The 23,628-nt window shown below is 37.1% G+C and overlaps 1 protein-coding gene across 1 annotated transcript in view; it reads right to left on the reverse strand.

Moving 5' to 3' along the window:
• LOC131072802 (L-arabinokinase) overlaps nt 1-23,628 on the reverse strand; it is a 249,262-nt gene that overhangs the window by 187,144 nt on the left and 38,490 nt on the right. The window contains exon 3 of the mRNA XM_058009061.2: nt 18,075-18,143. Coding sequence (XP_057865044.2) covers nt 18,075-18,143 — 69 coding nt within the window. The remainder of the gene's footprint in view (nt 1-18,074; nt 18,144-23,628) is intronic.

Below are 23,628 nucleotides of genomic sequence, written 5' to 3' on the forward strand. Positions count from 1 at the left end.
GTCATGTTGTTTGGTCTCAGATCAGAGCCAGTCTTGCAGCAATCAAGAGCATCTCAAGGAGGTCAAAAGTCAAGTGATCAGACATTGAAATGAAGAAAAAAATGTATGGAATCAAAACCACCAAATTTTTGTCGGAGATGATTTCACAATTGCCATGGTAGTTTCAGGTTTGATACTAAGAATTAGCAACAGTTTCAACCTCAACACTGAGGATTAGCACTAGTTTCAACATCAGCACTGGGGATTAGCAGCTTACAATATAACTTGGCCAGAGCATCAGATATGAAGGATATTGACTTTCAATTTGCATTCTCAACATTAGATCTTCCTTTGTGTTGTGCACTGCCCACCACTCCCTGTCTCTGATAGGGACCCCCGCCTGTTTCGACCTGCTAGCATGAATGAGAGAGGGCACTAGGTAGATGTATCAGGCATTCAAGTCCAAATCAAGCGAGGATGGTGTGCTTATCCCCTTCAATTCTTCCAAAGCCGAATAAAGCTCTGAATTTCTTTTAAGCATAGTGGAGCTCAGCATTTTTGTTGGTTGAAAATTTTGTACACTTGGGAAATATACAAAATTGTGGTTTCAACCACAGTGTGTGAATAAAACTCTCCTAATTAAGGGAAGGCTCCCCCTATCTATATCTAATCTAAAACTAAACGAAATGAGATAGCAGTCTTTCTTCTTTCTTCAAGAAAGCCAATATCCTTTTCTCTTCACAGAAAAGTGATAGCAAGTTAACTTAAAACAGCAATGACAACCTTTTGAAATAAGATAAGAGAAAGGAAATGAAGTTTCCAGAAAGCTCAAAGACTTCCATCACTTCTTTTGGGACGGGACAGCAATATCAAGCTCAAAGACTTAAATATATAAAGTCTTGTCTACCCTTTTCTATGCTAATGATATCAAGAACAAATTATAGCAGCACAAAGTCTGAAATATCTTATTCTCTTCTACACAAAACAGTAAGAACTAGTATGAGATCAAAGACTCACAACTATTTCTTATCATAAAATCTATTTCTAATCTCTCTCTCAAGAATAAGTGTGAGCACAAAGACTTACCATTCTTTTAAATCAAATTCGATTAAGCTCTCTAACAAACACTTGCAAAAAAGATAATATAGAACAAAAACTCAAGAATGTAGCACAAAGACTCAACACTTGAGTTTGTGTTCCATATTATCTTTCTTGCAAGTGTTTCTTAGAGAGCCTAATCGAATTTGATTTGCAATCTTTGTGCTGCAAGTATTGGAGGTTAATATCAATTAGAATAAATTTTCTCTTGGGAAGAATTGTAAGTCTTTGTGCTCACACTTATTCTTGAGAGAGAGATTAGAAAAAGATTTTATGATAAGAAATAGTTGTGAGTCTTTGAGCTCATACTAGTTTTTACTGTTTTGTGTAGAAGAGAATAAGATATTTCAGACTTTGTGCTGCAATAATTTGTTCTTGATATCATTAACATAGAAAAGGGTAGATAGCACTTCATATATTCAAGTCTTTGAGCTTGATATTGTTGTCTCAACCCAAAGGAAGTGATGGAAGTCTTTGAGCTTTCTGGAAACTTCATTTCCTTTCTCTTATCTTATTTCAAAAGGTTGCCATTGTTGTTTTAAGTTAACTTGCTATCACTTTTCTATGAAAAAAAAAGCATTTTGGCTTTCTTGAAGAAAGAAGAAAGACTGTTGTCTCATCCCGTTTAGTTTTAGATTAGATATAGATAGGGGGAGCCTTCCCTTAATTAAGAGAGTTTTACTCACACACTGTGGTTGAAACCACAATTTTGTATATTTTCCCAAGAGTACGAAATTTTCAACCAACAGTTTTTGGCAACTCTGCTGGGGACATGAACGCATTCGAGAGCTTCACGCTTTCATTTGAAGTCTAGTGTCTTGCTGATTTTTCAGAATATTATCAGTTTGGTTTTTCAGATTTCTCTAAGCTGAAAGGTGTTCGTTTCTACATTCGTCGTAAAAAGGGTGAAAGTTCTCAAGAAATATCTCCCGATGAACAAGCTAGATTTTATTTGCTCACTAGTACATCCTCCCTTTCATGAACTAAAAGCTACCCCCCATCAAAGAAAAAGAAGTCTATCCCAAGTGAAAGTTCTCCTTTCTTTTTCACACCGTTGATATCTTCATCATCTAGCATGGCTAATCTTCCTCCACCTCCTCCTAGTCCATGGGGAGCAGCTTTTGGTCCTTTAGCCTTAACCCCACCTCTTCATCCACTTCCACAAGGTTCCCGGAAAAATATTCCCAAGTTCTACAAAGATGGAAAGCAACATCCCAATGAGCATATCAAATCTTTTTACATGGCTTGTAGTGTTCTTGGAGTAAAACATCAAGATGGTGTTTTCCCTTGTTCGTAGAAACTCTTCAAGGTATTGCAGCTGATTGGTTTTTCAATCTCACTGCTGGTTTGATTGTATCTTGGAACTCGTTGAGAGACAAGTTCAAGGAACATTTCAAGCCCGCAGAAGATGAACACGCCTTGCTGGCCCAATTGACCCAAAGGAAGAAGGATACCCACGAAGGCATGCGTGAATTCATTGCTAAGTTTAATAAACTAGCAAATAGAATTCCTATCAATTCTCAACATACTCCTGAGAATCTCAAGTGCTTTTTCATCAATACTCAGTTACTGGAGGTTAGTTTCTTGCTAGGGCGAGCTACTCCAACATATTTAGCTGTTGCTCAAACAATGGCTACTAAAATTGAGGACAATTTGATCCTAGCTGGTAAAATCAAAAGGGATCCTAATCGGTCCAAAGGAAATTCTCATATGGAGAATTCATCTTCTAGTTCTACCAACCCAATGGTGTAGAAACTAGCAAATGAACTCCTTGCTTTGAAAAAGCAGGTATCTCAGAATTCCTATCCTACACTGTACAAGGATATCCCAAGGCGAACATATCCTAACACTGCTGCCAGTTATGCTGCTAAGAGTCAATCCAAGCACCCCCCCTCCTCCCGAGAGGTTCGCGCTTGAACCACCTCCTCCAAAGGAAGATGTTGGTTACTATGAGACTGATCAAAGTGAGTCTTCTTACTTTGATTATCAGTCTGATGATGTTGCTATTCCTCAACAACAACAACAAGAACATGCAGTTGGTGACTCTACTATACGCTATATGCACTATGATGACTCTGTTGCTGTCGAAAGGACTCATAGTCAAGCTTTTGTTGTGATGACAAGATCCCAAACACGGTTGGCTCAACAAGAAGAAGCCGCAAAATATGCAGGTGATTCCCAGTTACCCGTTACTAAAAGAGGAACACCGCTGCCTTATATTCCAAAGGATGTAGCAAAAAGCCAAGTAACAATAATCCTCCTTTTGCTTCTTCTGTTGATCCCAAGCCCAGTATGCCTAACTTCAAACCACAATCAGACAATGTTCATCCTTCCCTAGCTAGTTCGTTCCAAGCTTTTGACATTATTGATCATGCTAGGAAAACAAAAATTCAAATGTCTAAGGTTGAGTATTTACAAGCCAATCCTGATCAATTTGATAGGCTAGTTAATTTTGTTAAAAATAAGGAAACTCGTCCTATACTTGAAAGCATTACCCCTCAAGAACCCAAGAATTTGCCCAATCATTTGGTGACCATTCCATCCGCTACCCCAAGAATGATAGAACCCTTTTATAATTCCTTGCTGATCAATGGTTTTCAATTGAGCAATTGTGTCTTCGATTCTGGTGCTTCCGATAATGTCATGCCCTCTAAGGTTGCTAAAGCCTTGGGGCTGACCTTGACCAAAACTTTTGGTCATTGCTATTCCATGGAAAACAAACAAGTGCCTTTTATTGGGCAAATTAAAGATGCTCAAATCGCATTTGCATCTTTCCCAAAAAATAAAATAAAGATGACTGTCTTGGTAGCTGGCGTTCCTGCATCATATGGAATGTTACTTGGCCGTAATTTTTGCAATGACGTTGGAGGTGAACTCAACATGGATATGATCGAAGCAAGGATACCTGTCAAAGGTATAGTGCAAAATTTAGTCCCTCAAAGAGAGACTAAATACACAATTGTCAAATCTAATGATCCCCATGCCCAGATTCTTTTTGAATCTGTTGGTTTTAGGAATTACTATCTTCACATAGATGAAGTCTCGGAGTTTGTTGAAGATTGGCCTTCTAGTAGTTCTGACATTTCACTACTTTCAGAAAGAGAAAGGTTTGTTGATGCTGAGCAAGATCAAGCATCGGAAGTTGGATCTTCCGGTTTATATATCATGGTTGAAGATGCTTCATCTTTTGTTGCCGATGAAAATGCTCGATTACCTACTCAAGAAGAAGAATTTCAGTCTTCTCCTACATAAGAAGAAGGTTCACCCTCTCCTATGGAAGAAGATGACAACTTTTCTTTTCATGATGCATCCGTCCCGGATGAGGGTAGTACTAGTCACTCTAATGAAAACAACAGTTCAAATGATATTTGGACTCTTGAGTTCGATGGTAGTTGCGCTACAAATGGATCTGGAGCTGGTGTAGTTCTTATATCTCCTAAGGGAGAGATCTTCCCTTACTCCTTCAAGTTGCAATTTGCTAATACTAACAATACGGCTGAATATGAGTCGCTTTTGTTAGGAATGAACATTGCATTGAAGAGAGGAATCAGAAATCTCCCTGCTCAAGGTGATGCAGAATTGGTAGTTTGTCAAGTAAGAAACATATATCAAACAAGGAATGATAGACTCAAGCATTACCGTAATTTGGTATGGGAAAATATTGAAGATTTTTGATGCTTTTAGCATCTCAGTTGTACCTCATGAGTATAATGATAGAGCTGATTCCCTTGCGGTTTCAGCTACTTTGTTGGTTCCTCATCTTGATTTTGGTCAAGATAAGTATATTATTGAATTGATCTACAGACCCAGTGTGCCTGAAAATTGGGATCATTGGCAGATTTTCAATGATGATAAGCAAATTAATAATTTCTTGCAAGCAGAAGATGGCTTCAACAATTTGTACTTTGAAGGGAGTAATTCTCCTTCCTCTTCTTTGTCAGTTTCAATGTCAGAAACATCATTTGAACCGGATGTAGAAATTATTCAACTAAACGGAAATAAAATTCTCAAGGGAATGTTTTTTCTTGAAAAACTCTTTGATCAACATGATCATTATATCAAGAGACAACAGCAAGAAAGTGTTGATTCCCCCATGGGATATGAGAAGTATAACATTGGCTCAGATGACGACCCAAAGTTTGTCAATATTGGCAATAACTGCACTCTGGAGGAAAAAGATCAGTTCATTCAGCTTTTGCGCCAATACCGTGATGTCTTGACTTATTCATATGATGATCTTAAATCTTTCCAACCTAAGTAGGTGCAACATGATATTCCTCTTAAGCTTGGTGCAGTACCTTTTAGACAGAAGTAGCACTAGTACAATCCAAAAATCTCAAGTACCATTCTTTCTGAAATTCAGAAAACGCTGGACGCTCGGATTATTTTTCCCATCCATCATTCAACATGGTTGGCAAACATAGTTCCGATGCGTAAGAAGAATGGGGAGATACATATCTGTGTTGATTTTAGACATCTTAATCAATTGTCACTAAAAGATAACTATCCATTGCCGATCATGGATCAAGTTTTGCAAACAATGACAAGATCTAAAATGTTATCTATGTTAGATGGGTTTTCAGGATATAATCAGATTGAGGTTAGTGAATCTAATCAACATAACGTTGCATTCACCACTTCATGGGGTACATTTGCCTACCATAGGATGCCTTTTGGGCTGATCAATGCAGGAGCTACTTTCCAATGAGCTATGGACTTGGCTTTTCGTCGTACAGTGGGGAGATATATTGTAGTATGTCTTGATAATCTTACTGTTTTTTCTAAGGACCATGAGAATCATCTTTTTCACTTGAAAGATGTGCTTGAAAGATGTCGTAAGCATGGCATCTCTCTTAATCCCAAGAAGTTAATTTTTGGGGTAACCGAAGGAAAACTTCTCGGTCATATTATTTCAAAGGAAGGGATAAAAAATGATCCAGAAAGGGTGAAATCTATTCAAACTCTCCCTTTGTCGTCTAGTAAGACCGTTGTCCATTCTTTATTTGGTAAAGTAACTTTTCTACGAAGATTCATTCTGATTTTGCAGAAAAGACCCATCATATCATGGATATGATGAAAGGAAAGCCGCTTTTTGCTGGAATGTTGAAGGTAAAACTGCTTTCAATGAAATTAAGGATGCAATTGCTCATGCACCTGCGTTGGTATGTCCTAACTACACCAAGGATTTTATCATGTATAGTTATGCTTCTGAGCATACTATGTCTTCTATTCTAATGCAAAAAAACTCAGAGGAGATCGAGTCTCCTATTGCTTTCATGAGCTGTCCTTTGAACTCTCATGAACTCAAATATTCCCCCATTGAGAAAAATGCTTATGCTGTAGTAAAAGCAGTTAAGTATTTCCGTTTCTACATTTTGAATTCTCATACTATTGTGTTAGTTCCTTATACATCAGTCAAGTATATCTTGACACAACAAGATTTTGGCACTAAAAGAGGAAATTGGATTGCTATAATCCAAGAGTATGATTTGGAGATTAGACCTACTAATCTTGTTTGTGGTAGAGGACTTTGTCATCTTATGGTAGAGAGTATTCCAGAGGAACATGAGTCGGATAATTCTGAAGATCTTCCCATGGTGCTATTTGTTAGTACTACTGATGAATGGTACTCTAATATAGCATTTTTCTTGACCTAGGCTGCGAACTTTGTACTATGGGATACTGGTTTGTATAAAAGAGCAGTTGATGGTACTTTTTTCCGTTGTGTTGACAAAGCGCAACAAGTCAAATTGTTAGAATCTTTTCATGATCAAGCTTGTGGTGGCCATTTTTCCGCACCAGTGACTGCTCACAAAGTTTTGAGAGCTAAGTATTACTCGCCTATGCTCTTTCAAGATGCTTTTAGATGGGTGTGTAAATGTGTACATTGCCAACAGTTTGTGGGTAAACAGAAACTTGCAGCATTACCATTAAGACCAGTGATTGTTGAAGAACCTTTTCGGCAATGGGGAATTGATTTCATTGGTGTTATCAATCCTTCTTCAAATGCAGGTCATTCATATGTCCTCACTACTACAGATTACTTCACCAAGTGGGTGGAGGCAATACCAGTAAAGCATGCTACTTCTGAAATAGTATGCAAATTTCTCAAGGAGAACATCATTTCCAGATTTGGTGTTCCAAACAAGATTGTGACTGATAATGCAGCCACATTTTCCTCCTTTGAGATCACGCAATTTTGTTTTGAATATGGTATTTTGTTAACTCATTCATCCGATTATTACCCTCAAGGTAATGGGCAGGCGGAATCAAGTAACAAGAACCTGATTACCATCATTTGCAAGCTTGTGGAAGAGAATCAAAGGTCTTGGCATAAAGCTCTTTATGATGCTTTATGGGCAAACAGAATTACACCCAAAAGAGCTATTGGCATGTCACCATTCCATCTTCTTTATGGGATAAATGCAGAAATACCCATCACTTTGGAACTTCCAACTCTAAAATTGACTAAAGCAATTGAAGATGAAACTTTTGAGAATGCTTTAGACAAAAGAATCATGTATCTTTCTAAGTTGGAACAACAAAGAACACAAGTGGTAGACCGGATTGCTTAGCACCATCAGCAAGTCAAAGTTCTTTTTGACAAGAAAGCAAAGCAAAGAGAATTCCAAGTTGGTGATCGCATGTTTGTTTGGGATAAGCGAAGGGACCCAAAAGGTTTAAATGAAAATTTGATTCTCTTTGGCGAGGACCTTTCACTATTCACCATGTTGCTAGAGAAGATAGTGTTATCTTGGCTTATCGTGATGGTACACCATTTGCGCTGCCCTATAATGGCCAGCATTTGAAGCATTACTTTGAATAAAAGTTCGAGGTAATCTCTTGTAAATAATGTCCAGGTTTTTTTCTTTTTGGTCTTTTGTCTTTTTGTTTGTTTTCGTGTTGATTGACACTGTGGCCCAATGGATAAGAGGAAGGCACTTAGAGATCTGGTTTCTTTTTTTTCACAATCTTGAAGGATAAATGAAAGAATTCCCCAATCAGAGCCAATTGTTGTCCTCATTTTTGTTTTCAAAAATATGGACTATTACATTGAAATTTTTGTCAAAAAATAAAAAATTTACTCTATGGCATGCTTCCCGAGGTAGAATTTTGCTCTACCCCTGGACAAGACTAATCCTCAATCCATTCTCAAACCATGTTTCGAGTTCGTTTGCTTTGTTTTTCTTTCAATTTCGGGTTTTTTCCCCTTGACTGCAGGTGGGAAACTTTCAGTAAGTTGCAAGTTTTAATTTTCCCTTGTTTTAGTGTTATAGGGAAATTTTAAGTCAATAACAAGTGAACTTTATGTAATTTTTAAACTTGTTACTTACTTTTTATTTTCCCCATTGTTCCTTTTTATCTTTTAAGTCATTGTAGGAACTTTTTGAACATATTACAAGTGAACTTTAAATTATAAAGTTAAAATAAAACTTGTAATTTATTTAAAAAGTTTCGCTTAACTCATTTTAAGTTATGGTAGGGTTTTCTCCTCCATTAACAAGTTTTATAAAGTCACTTTAAGTTGTAGTAGGGATTTTATTTCCCTATTACAAGTTTTATTTTTAAGTTACGTTATTTTTATGATTTGTTAAAGGAATTTTATTTTCCCTTTACTAGTCTTTTGTTGAGTTGTTTAAAACTTGTAAAGGGAGTTTAATTTCCCTATTACATGCATTTTAAACTTGTAGTTTTCTCTCACAAACCCGATTTTGCCTAAATGCATGAAAAGTGAACATGTTAAAACTTGCAAATAGCTTTTAGAAACCCAATTTCATATGTTCTTTGCAAATTTTAAACTTGTTGCCCATCTCCAAGAACCCGACCAGCTATTGAAGTTGAATTTGTTGAAGGATTCAAATGATTTTTGTGGAGCGATTTTAGGAGGAAGGCGTTTTAAATCTTAAACGATTTTCATGCATTTTCAAACTCTTTTTGTGCCATTTGGAAGTCTTATTTTCTGGTTCAAAGGTGTTAAAACAGCAAAAACGTGTTCTTCAAATGCCACGATTTACCTCATGAAAGTGCCAGGAATCCTCCTTCTCCTAATTCGTTTTGGCTTCGCTTACCTAGACGTGGAGATTGGAAGCTTCATTTGACCGATTCCTAATGCATTTGTTAGGCATTTTGCAACATATGACATTTTTGTAAAAACGTGGCTAGGGTTTGAATCTCCTTTTGTCTATTTAAGAGATTCAATCTCTTCTTTCAAGGATTGCTTCTTGTTCTTGGGGGGTCGTTTTTGTTGATCAGGGTATGTTTTCTTTTTTTGTTCTTCATTTTATTTCTCTTGTTTTAATTTGTTTTAGTTTCCTTGATCAAGTTGTATATATGTTAGTTTTGTTTTGCTCTTTCCTAAAATCGGTTTTTGTGAGAGATTTTCCCCTTTGTTCCAAGTTTGCAAAGCAATTTGCAAATTGCATTATCTTTCCCCATTTTCCCTCTTTGCTTGCATTCAGGATTTCAAAACCCAATTGCAAGTGAGATGAAAATAGTTTATCTACCCCTTTGGTTGAAGAATCTTAGCCATCATTTGTTGAAATTCCAAGTTTAAAAGTTGGAAAAATGCTCATCCTTTCAAAATCGGGTTTTTAAAACTTGATTATAAAAACTATTCCCACCATTGGCATCATCCGCACATACTATTCCCACCATTTCCTACATGTCAAAATCTCATTTTTCACTCACTACTTCATTCTCCTTTTTACAACTATACTTGCATTCGGGTTTCAAAAGACCGATTGCACGTTTGATCTTCCCCACTTGTATACTTGTAAAACCTTCCCCAAGATCCAAAATTGGTCAAAAGCCAAGTTCCGAGCATCCCTATTTATTTCCCATCTTCATCTCACAAAGTTGTTAAGTGCAAGAGTTAGAATTTGTCCCATTTGAAGAGGAAAGATGATAGTTGCAGCTGATCTTGATGTTGCTTTGACACTTTTAAGTCTTCATCGCAGCATACCAGGTTGTTCTTCAATGTCAGATTTACCATCATCTTCCCCTCCAAAGAAGATGAAATACAAATTTGATAAGTACCAAAATGAGGTCTCCCCGTCACAAGTTTCTTCTCCTATGGATCATATCAAAGATACGGAAATAGGGCATATTGACATGTCAAATTTCATCAAAAGGGTGGAGGATACAAAAGATAGCAATATGCAGCGATTGTTGGACAGCCACATTCACCATGCTTCTTCTTTTCCGGTGGCTGCCTTAGAACCCGAGTTCATTCTTGCTTGTGCTCACCATTTTGACAAAGAGACAAGAACCATCAAGAATGATAATGGAGAATCCATAATCCGTCTTGATGCGGACACCATTGAGAAAGTTTTTAGAATCCCATCTGCTGCCCTATACATGGAGATTTCCAAAAGTAGTGCAATTGATTACTATGCAAAAAGGGAAAAGCATTGCAAGCGCCACATTAACAGGTGGATTCATGAACCACGAGTGGCTCTCACAAGGTGGGCCAAATTGCATCGTTGTGATTTCAAGTGGGAAATCGGAGACACCATAACTCTCCTTAGCAGGATGTTAGGTTTAGAACATTCTAATGTTTTCGAACACTGGATATATCAATTTATCATGTTCATAAGGCAGTCCCATGACATCTCTTGGGGAGAAGTAATCAATGACGCTTTGTGTGAACAACTTGCAGCAATTCCTACCACTATGAAGTTCTATATGAACTCATATCTTGTGTATATAGCAGCATCACTTAGACATTTCTCTGGTCTTTCTACCAAGGTTGATCGCTTACTTATACCTGTGTGGGAGTACTATGATCACTACAGGAGGGTGCAGGATGCTTTCTTTGGTCATTAAATGTGTCAGTTTGACAAGACATTGAGAAACAAAAGAGTGTCAAACGAAGCATGGGAGAAGGTGAATGAAAATGGTTGTTTGTTCCTTCAGTTCTCGGCTTTCACATACATAAGAGTTGGATGTTACAGTGGGCAGCCATACATGCTTCCTAGACACCCAACCGATAACATTATTCTTATTTGAGAAGATAGATCATGGTTGTTCATGCATATCAATCGGTCAAGCTTAAGGTTGGAATGGGAATCTCTTCAGCTAACCCATTAAAGATTGGCCGATATTTTTCATCACGTCTACCAAAGCCAAGGCCATGGAGACCAAGTTGCAAGAGATTAAACTTAAAAGGTTCAAGTCAAGGGTAGATTTTGACTACCAAGGCATGAAAGAAAGCATCCAAAAATCCTTTATACATGTGCATCGGATAGAAGACATTTGGGCAGATCTTCGTACAGAAAAGGAGGTTCGTAAGATGGATTATTGTAGGCTCACCCTTGAGCAGATCATTGATTTGAACCTTGTGGACATTCCACAAGGAATGATTGATGATGGGAATGTGCTTGATCTAGAGTATGTTTCACAAAGAGTTGATGAAGCCCCACTTTCATTAATTCAGTGGTCACAAAAAGAATGCAGTTCCATTCTTGGGAGATTTCAGCCTATCCTAGCTAACACCAACACTTGGCTCAAAGGTAATGGTGTTAAACTTATCAAGATCAAAATTGGTAAGGAAGATGACTCTACAGGACCCCTTGGTCGTAGGTCCGAGATTCAAATAGATAACAAGGAAGGTGCATCATTTTCAAGCACTAGAATTAAGTTGAGGGTGAGTTGGGCAATGGTACTTCCTCCTGAGGAGGTGACAGTTCGTGGGAAGGAGAAATCCCAACTTCATATTCATGTGATTGATCCTGAAAATCCAAAGGAAAAACAACATTCAGATGATGCTCCTAAGTCACCGGCTTCAGATTCACCTCATGAGGTCCCTTCCTCAATCCCCATGGAGCTAGCTTTATCTCCTCCTGACGCAAATGTGGATGCTTCTTCCACTATTCATGATGTTCCTATAGTAGTGGATAAGTCCCCTCAGAATGCCATTCTCATTTCAGCAGTTGATCCACCTCTTGATCATCAATAGGAGAGTTTGTTGGAGATCTTCAAGGATACTCCTGCATGTATTCATTTGTCAGAAATCGATACCTCTACTTCCGTCTTTGAGGAGTTTATGAGACAATCTTCATGCTCTTTGGTTACCAAGCAAGCCATGGTTGCCATTGAGACAGATACTTTCCCCAAGGTGACCACAGTTGTTCAAACAGAAACTGCTTCTCCTTCACCTTCTCCCATGCTTCGTCTGACACTCTTTTGTTTCTCAATGTCTTGTCAAACTAACACATGTAGTGCCCAAAGAAAGCATCCTACACCCTCCTAACTTTCTCTTTTTCGTCCTCCTTAGGCAAATTTGTCAACACACTCTTACAAAACTTTGCAAAATGACCAAGGTTATTGCACTTGTAACAAACAATATTATAACTTCTCAAAGGAGCAAAAGAATTCTGATTTACAAAACTAAAATTTTTCTTAGGAAATCTTCTACAATTTACAGCCTTATGACCATAGTAGTTGCAAGAAAAACAGTAACCATAGAAATAAGCATTGTTGTAACTAGTTATACAAGCTTGTCTAGCATTAAAAAACTTATTGAAGTTACCATTTATGTTTTTAGGAACAAAACTAGCATTAGGCTTTCGTTGTTCACCTCCAGAAGGTTTAGAACATTGACCTTCATCATGACCAACTCCTCTCTTATCAAGTGACTACTTTTGAGAGCTCAATAAACCATCTAGTGTCACAGTACTATTCTGAAAAGTATTTTCCTTACTAAACTGTTGATAGGATTTTTCAAGCTTTCTCAATGAAACAATCTCTTTTTCAAGTTTTTCACAAGTAGCCTCCTTGTCCTTGAATTGTTTTCTGAGAACTTCTTCAATCTTTTTACCTTCTTCAATGAGTTTTCTAGCAGCTTCTAGTGTTCCATTATTCTCAGAAACTTTGTTGTTTTCTTTAGCAGCAACTCAAGATTCTGATTTTTCTTTTTAAATCTTTTTATCTCAATAAGAGCACTAATAAGCTCTTGTTCAAGATCAACCTCCACATCTTCTTCATCAAAGTAGTCTACCTCTTCTTGAATGTCTTCAACAGCCATGAACAAGATTTCATCATTCTGATTTTCTTCTTCACTACTAGGAGAAGAGTCATTGTCTTCCTTGGAGTAGAGACTTCTCTTAAATTTCCGAAACTTCCTTTCTCTTTTCACAAACTTCTTATTGTTTTTGAGCCTTGATTCTTTTTCATCATCGCTATCATTTTCTTTTTTATAAGGACACTTCGATGCAAAGTGACCAATCTTCTCACAGTTGAAACACTTTAATGGCAGCTTGCCCTTATATTTACCAGAACCTCTTTTCAGCTTCCTAACAAGATGTGTTGCTTCATCCTCAAAGTCTTCTTCTAAGCTTTCATTGGATTTTTGCTCCTTTTCTTTACACTTCTTTGAAGCTACTTTAAAAGTTGTTTCTTTGATGAACTCTCAACATTAGTCCAGATTTCATAGGCAGCCAAGATGTCATGCAACTTATCAACTATTAGTTTGTCTAACTCAGCCATCTCCTCTATTGCTGAAACTTTGGCATCAAATCTTAAGGGCAGCGATCTTAAGATTTTTGGAACAACTACTATATCATCCAGCTTCTCTCCCAAACCTTTCAAGGAATTGACCACTTCATCTACTCTTATGAAATATGCTGCTATGCTTTCATCTTCTCGCATTTTGAGACTTTCAAACAGCATTCTATGTGTTTGAAGTTTTGCATTTCTGCAATTTCTCCCACATGGTTTGTGCTGACTCACAATGCATGACCTTGACAAACTCAAACACTAGCAACCCACATAAAATTGCATTCATGGCCTTGGCATTACTTTCAAAGCCCCTCTTTCCATCAAGATTTGTAGGTGGTTGAGAGGGCGGAGAATACCCATTAACAATACTCATCCAGACATCAAAACCTAGAGACATGATGTATGTTTTCATACGAACACTCCAAAATGCATAGTTTGACCCATCAAACAAGGGAGCTCGGTTGCTTGCTAGAACTTCAAGGGGATTCATGATGGGCAAACAAGATCAAATCTTAAGGCTTTCAAGCTTTTACAGACAATGACCTGCTCTGATACCAATTGAAAAGCAAACAGAAAACACTGAGAGGGGGGCTGAATTAGTGTTTTAACAACTTGAACCAAAAAAAAACATGAAACAAGAGAGACAAAAACACAAGTTTTATCGCATGGAAAACCCAATAGGGTAAAAAACCACGGTATGCACTAATCTGCAAAAATGTGGGCACCAACCCAATTACAAAAACAGAGCTCCAACTCTTATTATCAGAGGCTCCAACCTCATTAACATAGACATCACAAACTTCAGACTATGAAGCAACAACTTCTTACACTGAGGCTCCAACCTTATCAAATACATAAACAGTTCACTGAGAAACAATACAGCTCATTTAGCTGTAGATTTTCTCCATTAAGTCCTTCATTTGAAAAATAAACTCATTCAGAAACATGATACAAAAAAATATCTCCACTTAAGACACTTGAGGATTTTTTTTTAACAACAACCAGTAAGCTACAGCAAGGATTTGTCGCATAACACACAATCAATCCAAATCACTTCTTAACATGCATAGTTGCATAACACGCAATCAATCTCCACATACCCACGCACACAGAGCTGCATAACACGAAGTCAATCTCTACATATGCTCAGCACAAATTTTTATATCACTCTTCGACCAGCCTGCTTGCCATTCATGCACACTTCAAAAATTTTGGTGTAAAGTCTTTTACACAAAATACACTCAACGATTTCTTTACATAGCTGCACCCAAATGCACACGAGATAGACAAGATGTTAACACTCAGCTCCAAAAATTTACTCAGCATGACGACCCACTATTTCTGTCGTCTTCTCAGAAAAAGAGTATAGAAGTCTTCACACACAACGATCAAAAATCAGACTATACGAACATCATTCTTCACTCACTCCAGTTGCACATCTTCACACGAAAAACAGAGTTAATCTTCAGCAAGCTCTCTCAGAATAATTCCAGCATACATATCTGATCAAAAATACCCACATACTAAGGAATGTCAAGTTCTAAAAAAATGTTTACAAGCGTAGCATCCATATACAGTCCAAAACTACCCCACACACAGCTCCTCTGCAACTTATACCAACTTGACCTTACGCACAATGCCAAAAAAAACTCTTCTGCAGAACATATATAATTTTTTAACAAATCTCATAGAAAAACGACTGAGAGATTTCATTAAAGCGCAGTCAGCTGAACACTCGGCAAGAAATATTATTAGAAAAACTGCGATTTTTCACTTTAGCCATTATGAAAGATGACAAATATTAGCAGAGAATATTAAATCGACAGATGACAATATTATCAGCAGAGAGCTTTAACAACTGCAGGCAAAACGGTTCCATATGAGCTGACAATCTTGGCGCTTCAAATACAGATATGGAAGCTCAAAAAAAAATCGCCCAGCACAGTTACACTTGCAGAGAATAATATCACCAAATCTCATGATCACCCAGCTTCAGTTACATATGCAACACAATCTGACATCTCTGAAAAGGCCAGAAGAATATCACCTAGTTGCCATTACAACAGCAACACCACCTGACATTTGTGCATCTGACAAACAGAAGACATACTGAAAGGCATAGTCACAAGAACGCCACTTGTAGCCAGACAAGCTCACGAGACAAGCTGAACAAAAAAGCTCAAATCTCAGATCATAACACAGACAACAAGATAGTGCTAACAGAAAACAACAGTTACATCAATGACAAAATAAATTTGACAGCAATTGCTTTATTGTAAGGTGACTATTATTGGCCCCGTTTAATGTAATTCAAAAAGGGGGGCACAAGTTAGTCATTTCCCCAGCTACCAGATTTACCTTTTTGTGCCTCGAGCCAAGTGAAACTCTGTCTTCTAGCAAAATTAATTGGAAACAATTGCAGGTGGCTGAAGAAGTAGTTGGAGGTGGTTGAAGTTATTAACCAAAAAGTTGTCAAATCTTCAAAAAAGCAAATCAAAGCCACTGGGTGGGTTAAATCCTAACCATTGATCCAAAATGTAAAATCTATAAAAGGCTAGTGCCTCTCTCATTGTAAAGGGTTAATTTTTTTAGAGGTTAGAAGGTTAGAAGTAGCTGTAATTAGGATAGAGTGGGATTGTTGGACAGAAATTGTTGTAATGGCAGTTGAAGCAAATGAATAATCCTTGAAGCATGGTGTTTTGCCATTTGTTTTCTTCTGTTAACATCGTTTCTTTTCATCAGATTAGCTTAATGTTCAATGATATTAATGGTGAAGTGTGAAGGTATTTGATTTGATTTCAGATTCATACCATTGGGGGCTTATTGATTGTAAGCCTCAGTACATGGTTAGTCTGAGTCTATTGTTGCTTGTAGTTCAACTATGAATGTTTGTTTCAGATTGCACCAAAATTGGGTATCTAAATGAGTATTCATAGTCTGAAAATCCTTTTTGTTTCCTTCGAGCTTGCACTATTCCTGTGGAGTTGTGAGTATTACTCTGGCTAAGCAAGAACTAATTTGGTTGAAATTTGTCTACCCACAGCACCAACTCTTCCCATCATTGTACTTTTATTTTATTTCCCTAAACCCTAATCGTTTTGCTTTTATTTCCTCCAGTTTGAGAATCAAGGCATTGCTAGATGCAAACCAGCTTGTAGCATTTGTAAGTCCCCTCGTGTTTACTAGCAAAAACACATCAACGGTTGAGTCATACTGGGCAGTCAAGACCTGATAGTTGAAACCTTGAAATTATCCCCTTTGATCAATCCGAACAGCACTAGGGATTTCCTTATCCAAGAGAGAATAGGATATGCTCAACATTCTATTCTGTGTTGACTGGAAGCAAAGCGCAATTTTTGCCCATCAACACTTTGGTGCAAAAGATGGACATGCGAAGGGCATGAGTACACTTCTAACTCATTGCCAAACAGTTGGCTCTCAATAGTACCTTCATATTCCTAAAATTTTGACCATTACAAGAGAAAGAACAAGATATCCATGGCACAGAGACCATTTGTAGGTATTTGAAATTTTTTGAACTTGTAAAGGTTTTATTTTGTCCTAGTAATAATTGACTAGAAGATGGTGACATATGAGCATGATCTCACTCTTCTAGAGTTTTCTTTTCTTCTGAGGGTTTATCCTGGTGAATGTGTTTTATTGTTTCATTGTTTTATTACAATATTGAATATGTTAAACCGAAACTTTAGGCAAATCAAGCATGTAATTCAGTTAGTTGAGCTTTGAAGGTGTTGTATGAATTTGGCAATCAGTTATGTGTAATTGTGTTCCTACCATTTTACAGATCTGACCAATTAAGGGTGTCATAAATAGAACCTCCATGGAAGGCCCATGTTCAGTAATAAATCCCAAGAGGGGAGATTTCCCTGGAAGCAGAGTGTGCCATAGCTTATTAGGGGATTTAGGGTACAAATTAAGAGTGTCATAAAAAAGAATTAGCATGGAAGATCAACATTCAAGGGTAATCTGAAGAGGGAGTTTTTCTCTGAAGCAGGGTATCATAAAGAGAACTGACATGCGATACCCATGTTCAAGAGTCAATATGAAGCAGTGGTTTTCTTTCAACACAGTGTATGCCAAAACATCTTAACAGATTTACAATCTAGAAAGACAACTCAAGATCTTCTATATCCTGCCCACTCTCTCCCTGACTTTATCTCCTCCCTCTTCGTTCCTCCCCTTCTTTCCCCTTCCCTCACTCCCTTACTACCTTTCCTTCCTCTTTCCTCTCCATCTCCACAACTCATTACCACATTCCATGCATTACTTTTGATTAAAATAAAGCATCAAATGAAATGGAATTTTATATAAGAAATTTTTAAAATTTTAAAATCATCAGTGCTGTCAACATACATATATTCATCTGCTGCCCAATTGGTTGTATCTAGCCTTGTATAGTATAATACTATCAATTCTCTTTCAAGAATATATAAGAAAACTGCTCAGAAAGGATTTGCAAGGCAGACAAAGAATAGCACCTTTTCTAAAGAAGCAAGTCGATCAACAGTCAACGCATCTGCTTGCACAGCTCCGCAATCAAGTAAAACCTGGTGACCAATGGAGATTCAGTTAGCAACATTTTAATGCCCTGAAAAACATAGAATTGAAAGAGAAAAAAATACAAAACAAATCCTTCAAAGCTATCAAATTTAAAATAAAAGAATCAGTACAGTTAGCTCAGGAAGCCTGATCTGTGTCAATTTCATCAAGGTGAAAAAAACTTATTTACACTTGAATAAAACCCTATTTCTTCATTTGGTTAGTTTTATGCTTAGTTTTGTGTATTCAAAGTCTATTGATATGGTTCACAATATTTCAAGAAATTCAGGACCTGCCAAAAAAAAATTTAGTGTTAATGCTTCTTAAGTTCTTAATGAAAAAAAAAGATTGCTTGGGACCTATATTTGTAGGTCCTTTTAATTATTGCAACAGAGGCAACATATGAGTTTCCCAGCACCAAAGATACAGTACAGTTTGTCTGAACAAAGTCTGACCTGCAATTTTTGTATCAGGGATTGTTTCTGAATTACATTTTGGGTTTCTACTTTATTGATGATCTCGTTTCAGGAGAGATTTTTGAAATATACCACAACTACAACCTTGGATCTCTTAATACTCCCTTTGTTATTTAAATTTACCTCTGATTCTTAATAGGTATTCTGATACATTTAATAATGGAGACAAAGGTCAACATAAGCATGAGGTAATTGAAGACTGGGTTGGTTCAAAGCAGAAGCAGCACCCCAGAGCAATTTAGGAATCATTATTGAAATTGACAATATATTTGGTCAAACATATGTATACTTTAACTAGAAAAAATATTAAAATGTTAAATAAATGAACAAGTAGGCATCAATCTGACAGCTATTTTGGCTGCTGAAAGTAGAATGAAATGCTTGGTTTCATAGAAGCCACGTTTAAAATTTAAACTAAGTTTATTCTCTATTAGTTTATTGATATTCTAATGTTTAGGTTTTCTTTGAAGGTTAATTTTTTATTGTGTTTCCTTTTTTTTTTCCAAATTTATGTTATACCTTATCCAAGCTTCTGTCAGCCTGAAGGTAGACATTTCCAGCTGACAAAATGTCTACCATTCCTGGTGAGAATTTGGGGAAGGCCAGACTCATCTAAGAACTGAATATCATCAATTCCAAAGGAAATTTGATCCAGAATTTGTAATTCACCAATAAGATGGCAGTTTAGAACCCAGGATATGACATGCAAATCTGCTAAACCTGTTAGAGATACAGATTGTATTATTTTAATAAAAAGAAAAAAATCATGTCTTATAAGCATATGATTTACCCAATATCCAGACAGAGTAGATGAGTAATTTGCTTGTTAAAGCCCAAGCTCCTAATTAGCAAGAAAGCTTCACACTACAGCGGAAATACTTAAGTTGTTTATTAAATGATAAATTGGCTATAAGAAAAGAAAACCATGTAAATAGTATTGACAAAAGTAAAACCAATTAGGCCACAGTTAAATGCACATTTGAGAACAAAAGTTCCAATGATGATGAAGATGCAAATGCTCTAGATCCCAAGGATACCTGGGAACAATACTCTAAATTTCTGAACCCTAAATTTGTAGGCAGAAGAAAATAATAAGAATTGTAATCTAAAAAAATTTGCATCTTAAACTGTAAAATAAGGAAGACCATAATATTGCAAAATTACTGAAACAAGGATCTGTATATGGAAGGTATATTATTAAATTAAGTCTACATAAGAATAGTGCATCAAATAGAATACAATATTTTTATTTACATCTCTACAGGAGAGACCTTAAGATCTCTATGAAGTCAAAAAGCTGGGATTAAACTTATACATAAATATTGGAGCTCACTATGCTTGCACCAAGGGATGTTGTCGAGACTGTGACTATATCTGTCAATGAAATGTCAAGATGTATGGATATATTAATGGTAATTATAACCAACATAAGCAATGTCATGGAAGATGAAACAATTGTTCTTCCACGTGTGAAGTTCCTGCCACTTACTAATGAGCAGCACAAAGAAGTAATGGCCAAGTTATATGGGAAGTGTAGACCTCGCAAGGATGATTGATGTCAACCATATGAACACTCTTGCTGTTAGCACTATATATTATGTTACCATTGTATTACTACAATAGCCATTTAGAAATTTTAGATAGTCATAGACTCATAGGTACTTTATGTACGTTTTATAAGAAAATCACTTTGGTAGTATACTAATATAACTTAAAGTATATGGAAATTATTTTAGGGTTTACTTTTTAGGTTTATAGGCACATATTCCTATAAAGCATAGTTCCATGGAGTTCCGGAACAAGGGGACAAGGGGACCAAGGGCCTAAGTTTGGGGACAGCAAGGGGACAATGGCAGGGGGTGGCGCATATACATATGGTACTTAGAAAATAGTTATAAAAAGGTGTGTAAGGAATAACTAATAAGTATAAGAGCTGTAAATGAACGTTGCCACACTAGGTAAAGTTTACACAAGTAAACATTAAAAACATGACAATGATTGCATTGAACTTTGAACATTAAGAATGGTGGGCAAAGTTTTGGAACTTTGGGAGTGAACCAAGAATAAGTATTGCAAATAAAACTTTGGCATAATAAGTGAAATTTAAACTAATAAACATAAAAAATGGAAATGATTGCATTAACAATAAGAATGGTGGGTGCAGGTTTGGGGTCAAGGGGCGGTGCCCCTTACGAGGGTTTGTGGCAAATCCCTCAACGGGGTCAAGGGGCAAAGTACCCAGCAAGGCCAAAGGGCAATGCCCCTTGTGGGGTTCGAGGGAAGGCACAATAAGGCCTTCAAAACCTCACAAGCCTTCATTACAAATGTCATTTTAACAATATTTTGAGACGATCAAGGGACTCCTAGGAGTCTTAGGAAAATCCCACTACCCCCAACATCTCGCCGGTGGTGTTGGTGCGGCAAGGGGACGTTTCCCCCAAGTCCCTACATCCCAGAAACATCCTCGTCTCAAAAATGTGGGGATTTTTCCTTTTAGGAGGGTGGGACACATCTCCATGGTTCAATGCTATAAAGAGATAATTGCTATCTTTATTTTACATTATTACAATCAATCAAGTAAATATATTTCTGTGTTTTCCCTTCAGCATTCTTGGTTTCTTTGTGTGTTTGATTTTTGTAATATGGTATTAAAGCCACAGTGAGGGGAAGGCCTAGGTACTACATAGATCAATGACAACCAAGGAACTACTTCTCAATACACAATAAGAAACAGAAAGTGCTTCCAATCTAGAGCAGCTATGATTCTTTTAGGAGTTTGTTGTCACATGTGTGAAGCAAGGAGGCAGCCATAGTGAATCATACTAATTGTTATAATGGAAAGTATAGACCAAAATTATAAGACTCATCAAGACTCACCTAGACTCAGCAAGTCACAAGGTGAGCTACCCTTGGCGAGTCTGGGAGACTCAGCAACCAACTACTTAATCAAGTGCTTTCCAGACTCACTAAGTCCAGGTGAGTCCATACAAGAGGAGTCCAATGCAATGCTATTTGGCAAAGAGCAAAAAAATAAACATAAAAATAGCAACTCACTCTATTTTTTGGACTTATATTTGCCTCCTACACCCTAAAAGCAACTTCATTTCATTTCCAAGCCAAAGGAGAAAGAAAAAGAAATTTTTGAGCCAAAATTCGATTGCAATAAGAGGGAAACCAGCAAGGAGATTGAGCAAAAATTAGTGGTTGAATCACATTTCGTCAGGTTTGTAGCTACTTATTGGACCAAAGAAAAAACCCTAGGAGTGCTTAATTTTTTTATTGAACAAACCCTAGGTATTTTTGTAAAAAAAATCTAGTTTTATAATCACCCTCAACCCTTGATTTTTTTATATTAGTTTAATTATAAATCATATTTGTCATATTTTTCTATTTATATATTATTGCAACATTCTTCGGATTTATAAATTATCTTTATCACAATGTCTCGAACTCCAGTTAGAAGGGACACTTGTTAGACATGCTATTTTTACCTCTGGGCAAAAGAAATGAGGCGTAACTTGCTTTCATTGCAAAACAACTTTTCAAGGGGGAGCATTAGTAGATTAAGTAACCATCTTGCACATATACCATGCTGAGATGCTAATCCATGCCCACATGTACCCATTAAGGTTATTCATCAAGTTCAGCTTCAATTAGAAACCTTTGAGCAGCAAAAGGAATTAAAAAAGAGGCAAAGAGAGCAGATGGCAGCCACTGGTGGAAGTGGAAAGTCTTCTTTTGTTCCTCCATTTGTCCATATTCAAGTGTTGGTAAAGCTATTGCTAGTGCTAGTGGCAAAGGCAGTGGCAATGTTAACATTAGGCCTAGAGTTTGTGCATCTAGGTTAGATTCATATATTTTGTCATGCACTACTCTGAGTTCCCAATCGTCACTTGAGCGAATAGGTTGGGACAAAGATAAACATAATGCAGCTAAAAGTACAATTGCAGACTTTGGGTTCTATTGCACCATTCCATTGCACGCAACCAGGGAATTCTTTTTTTTGTTTGTTTTAAAATATATATCTTAATTCTTTGTCTCTTGATTTTATTTTATTTTTTATCAGAAATGCACCGAAGTGGGATAGTTTTATATTAATAAAATAGAGTTACAAAATTCTACAAAAAGCAGATCCAAACTGACTATATGTCCCATATGAGCATCAAAACTGGCTAATGCCCTATACTTCAATTGTCCCCATACTAACCATGCTAGGCCCATATTATCATTGTTGGGCAACTTACTTAAAAATACATATTAACAGCCTTGCTATCTTATAATATCAAAGACCAAAACACTATAAACACCAAAGATCAGACAAAAAGGCCAATATCCAAAGAACAACATACAGAGAATTACATACCACCACCATTCTTCCCCGAAGGACCACCAGTAATCTCAAGCTCCACTTTATGCTTCACCTTCTGCTGCAGAATGCTTCGCCTTCTACTGCAGAATGCTTCGATCAACAAAAATACATTCTCCATGCGAGAGAAGCCTAGGACCGAGAGTAGGAATGCCAGTAGCCGACTCAACCCTAACTTTGGAGGAAGAAGCAACAATTATCGACACCACACCAAGCTGCACCACAGATTGACCCATTTGTCGTTCATTCACGATGTTTGAGCCAAAGAAATGCATTCCATCTGCATCCGGGTTCAAGCCCTTTGCGACCAAATACCTTCACCACCAATTCATGTCCTCCTTAATCTTTTGACTAAATAGCTTCTGTAGAAAATCTATATTTCTCGCAATGGAGGATTTGCGAGCCTCAAAAGCCTCCATGTCCCGGATGCAAAGGATGGGCCTATGAACAACCTTTTGTCCATGATTCATCAAGCAGTCCACTATATACAAGATCGTCAAATCATTATCCACACAACCTACCCCCACATTCAAATCACCAAGAAAATCATCCTTGAAAACCCCACGGCACAATTGCAGGGCATAAAAATTCGATTCCCCCATCACCAACAAAATAGTAACAAAGACCGCCGAAATGTCACAGTTGACTCTA

This window comes from Cryptomeria japonica, chromosome 2 (genome assembly GCF_030272615.1).
Source record: "Cryptomeria japonica chromosome 2, Sugi_1.0, whole genome shotgun sequence".
In the NCBI taxonomy this organism is placed as follows: domain Eukaryota; kingdom Viridiplantae; phylum Streptophyta; class Pinopsida; order Cupressales; family Cupressaceae; genus Cryptomeria; species Cryptomeria japonica.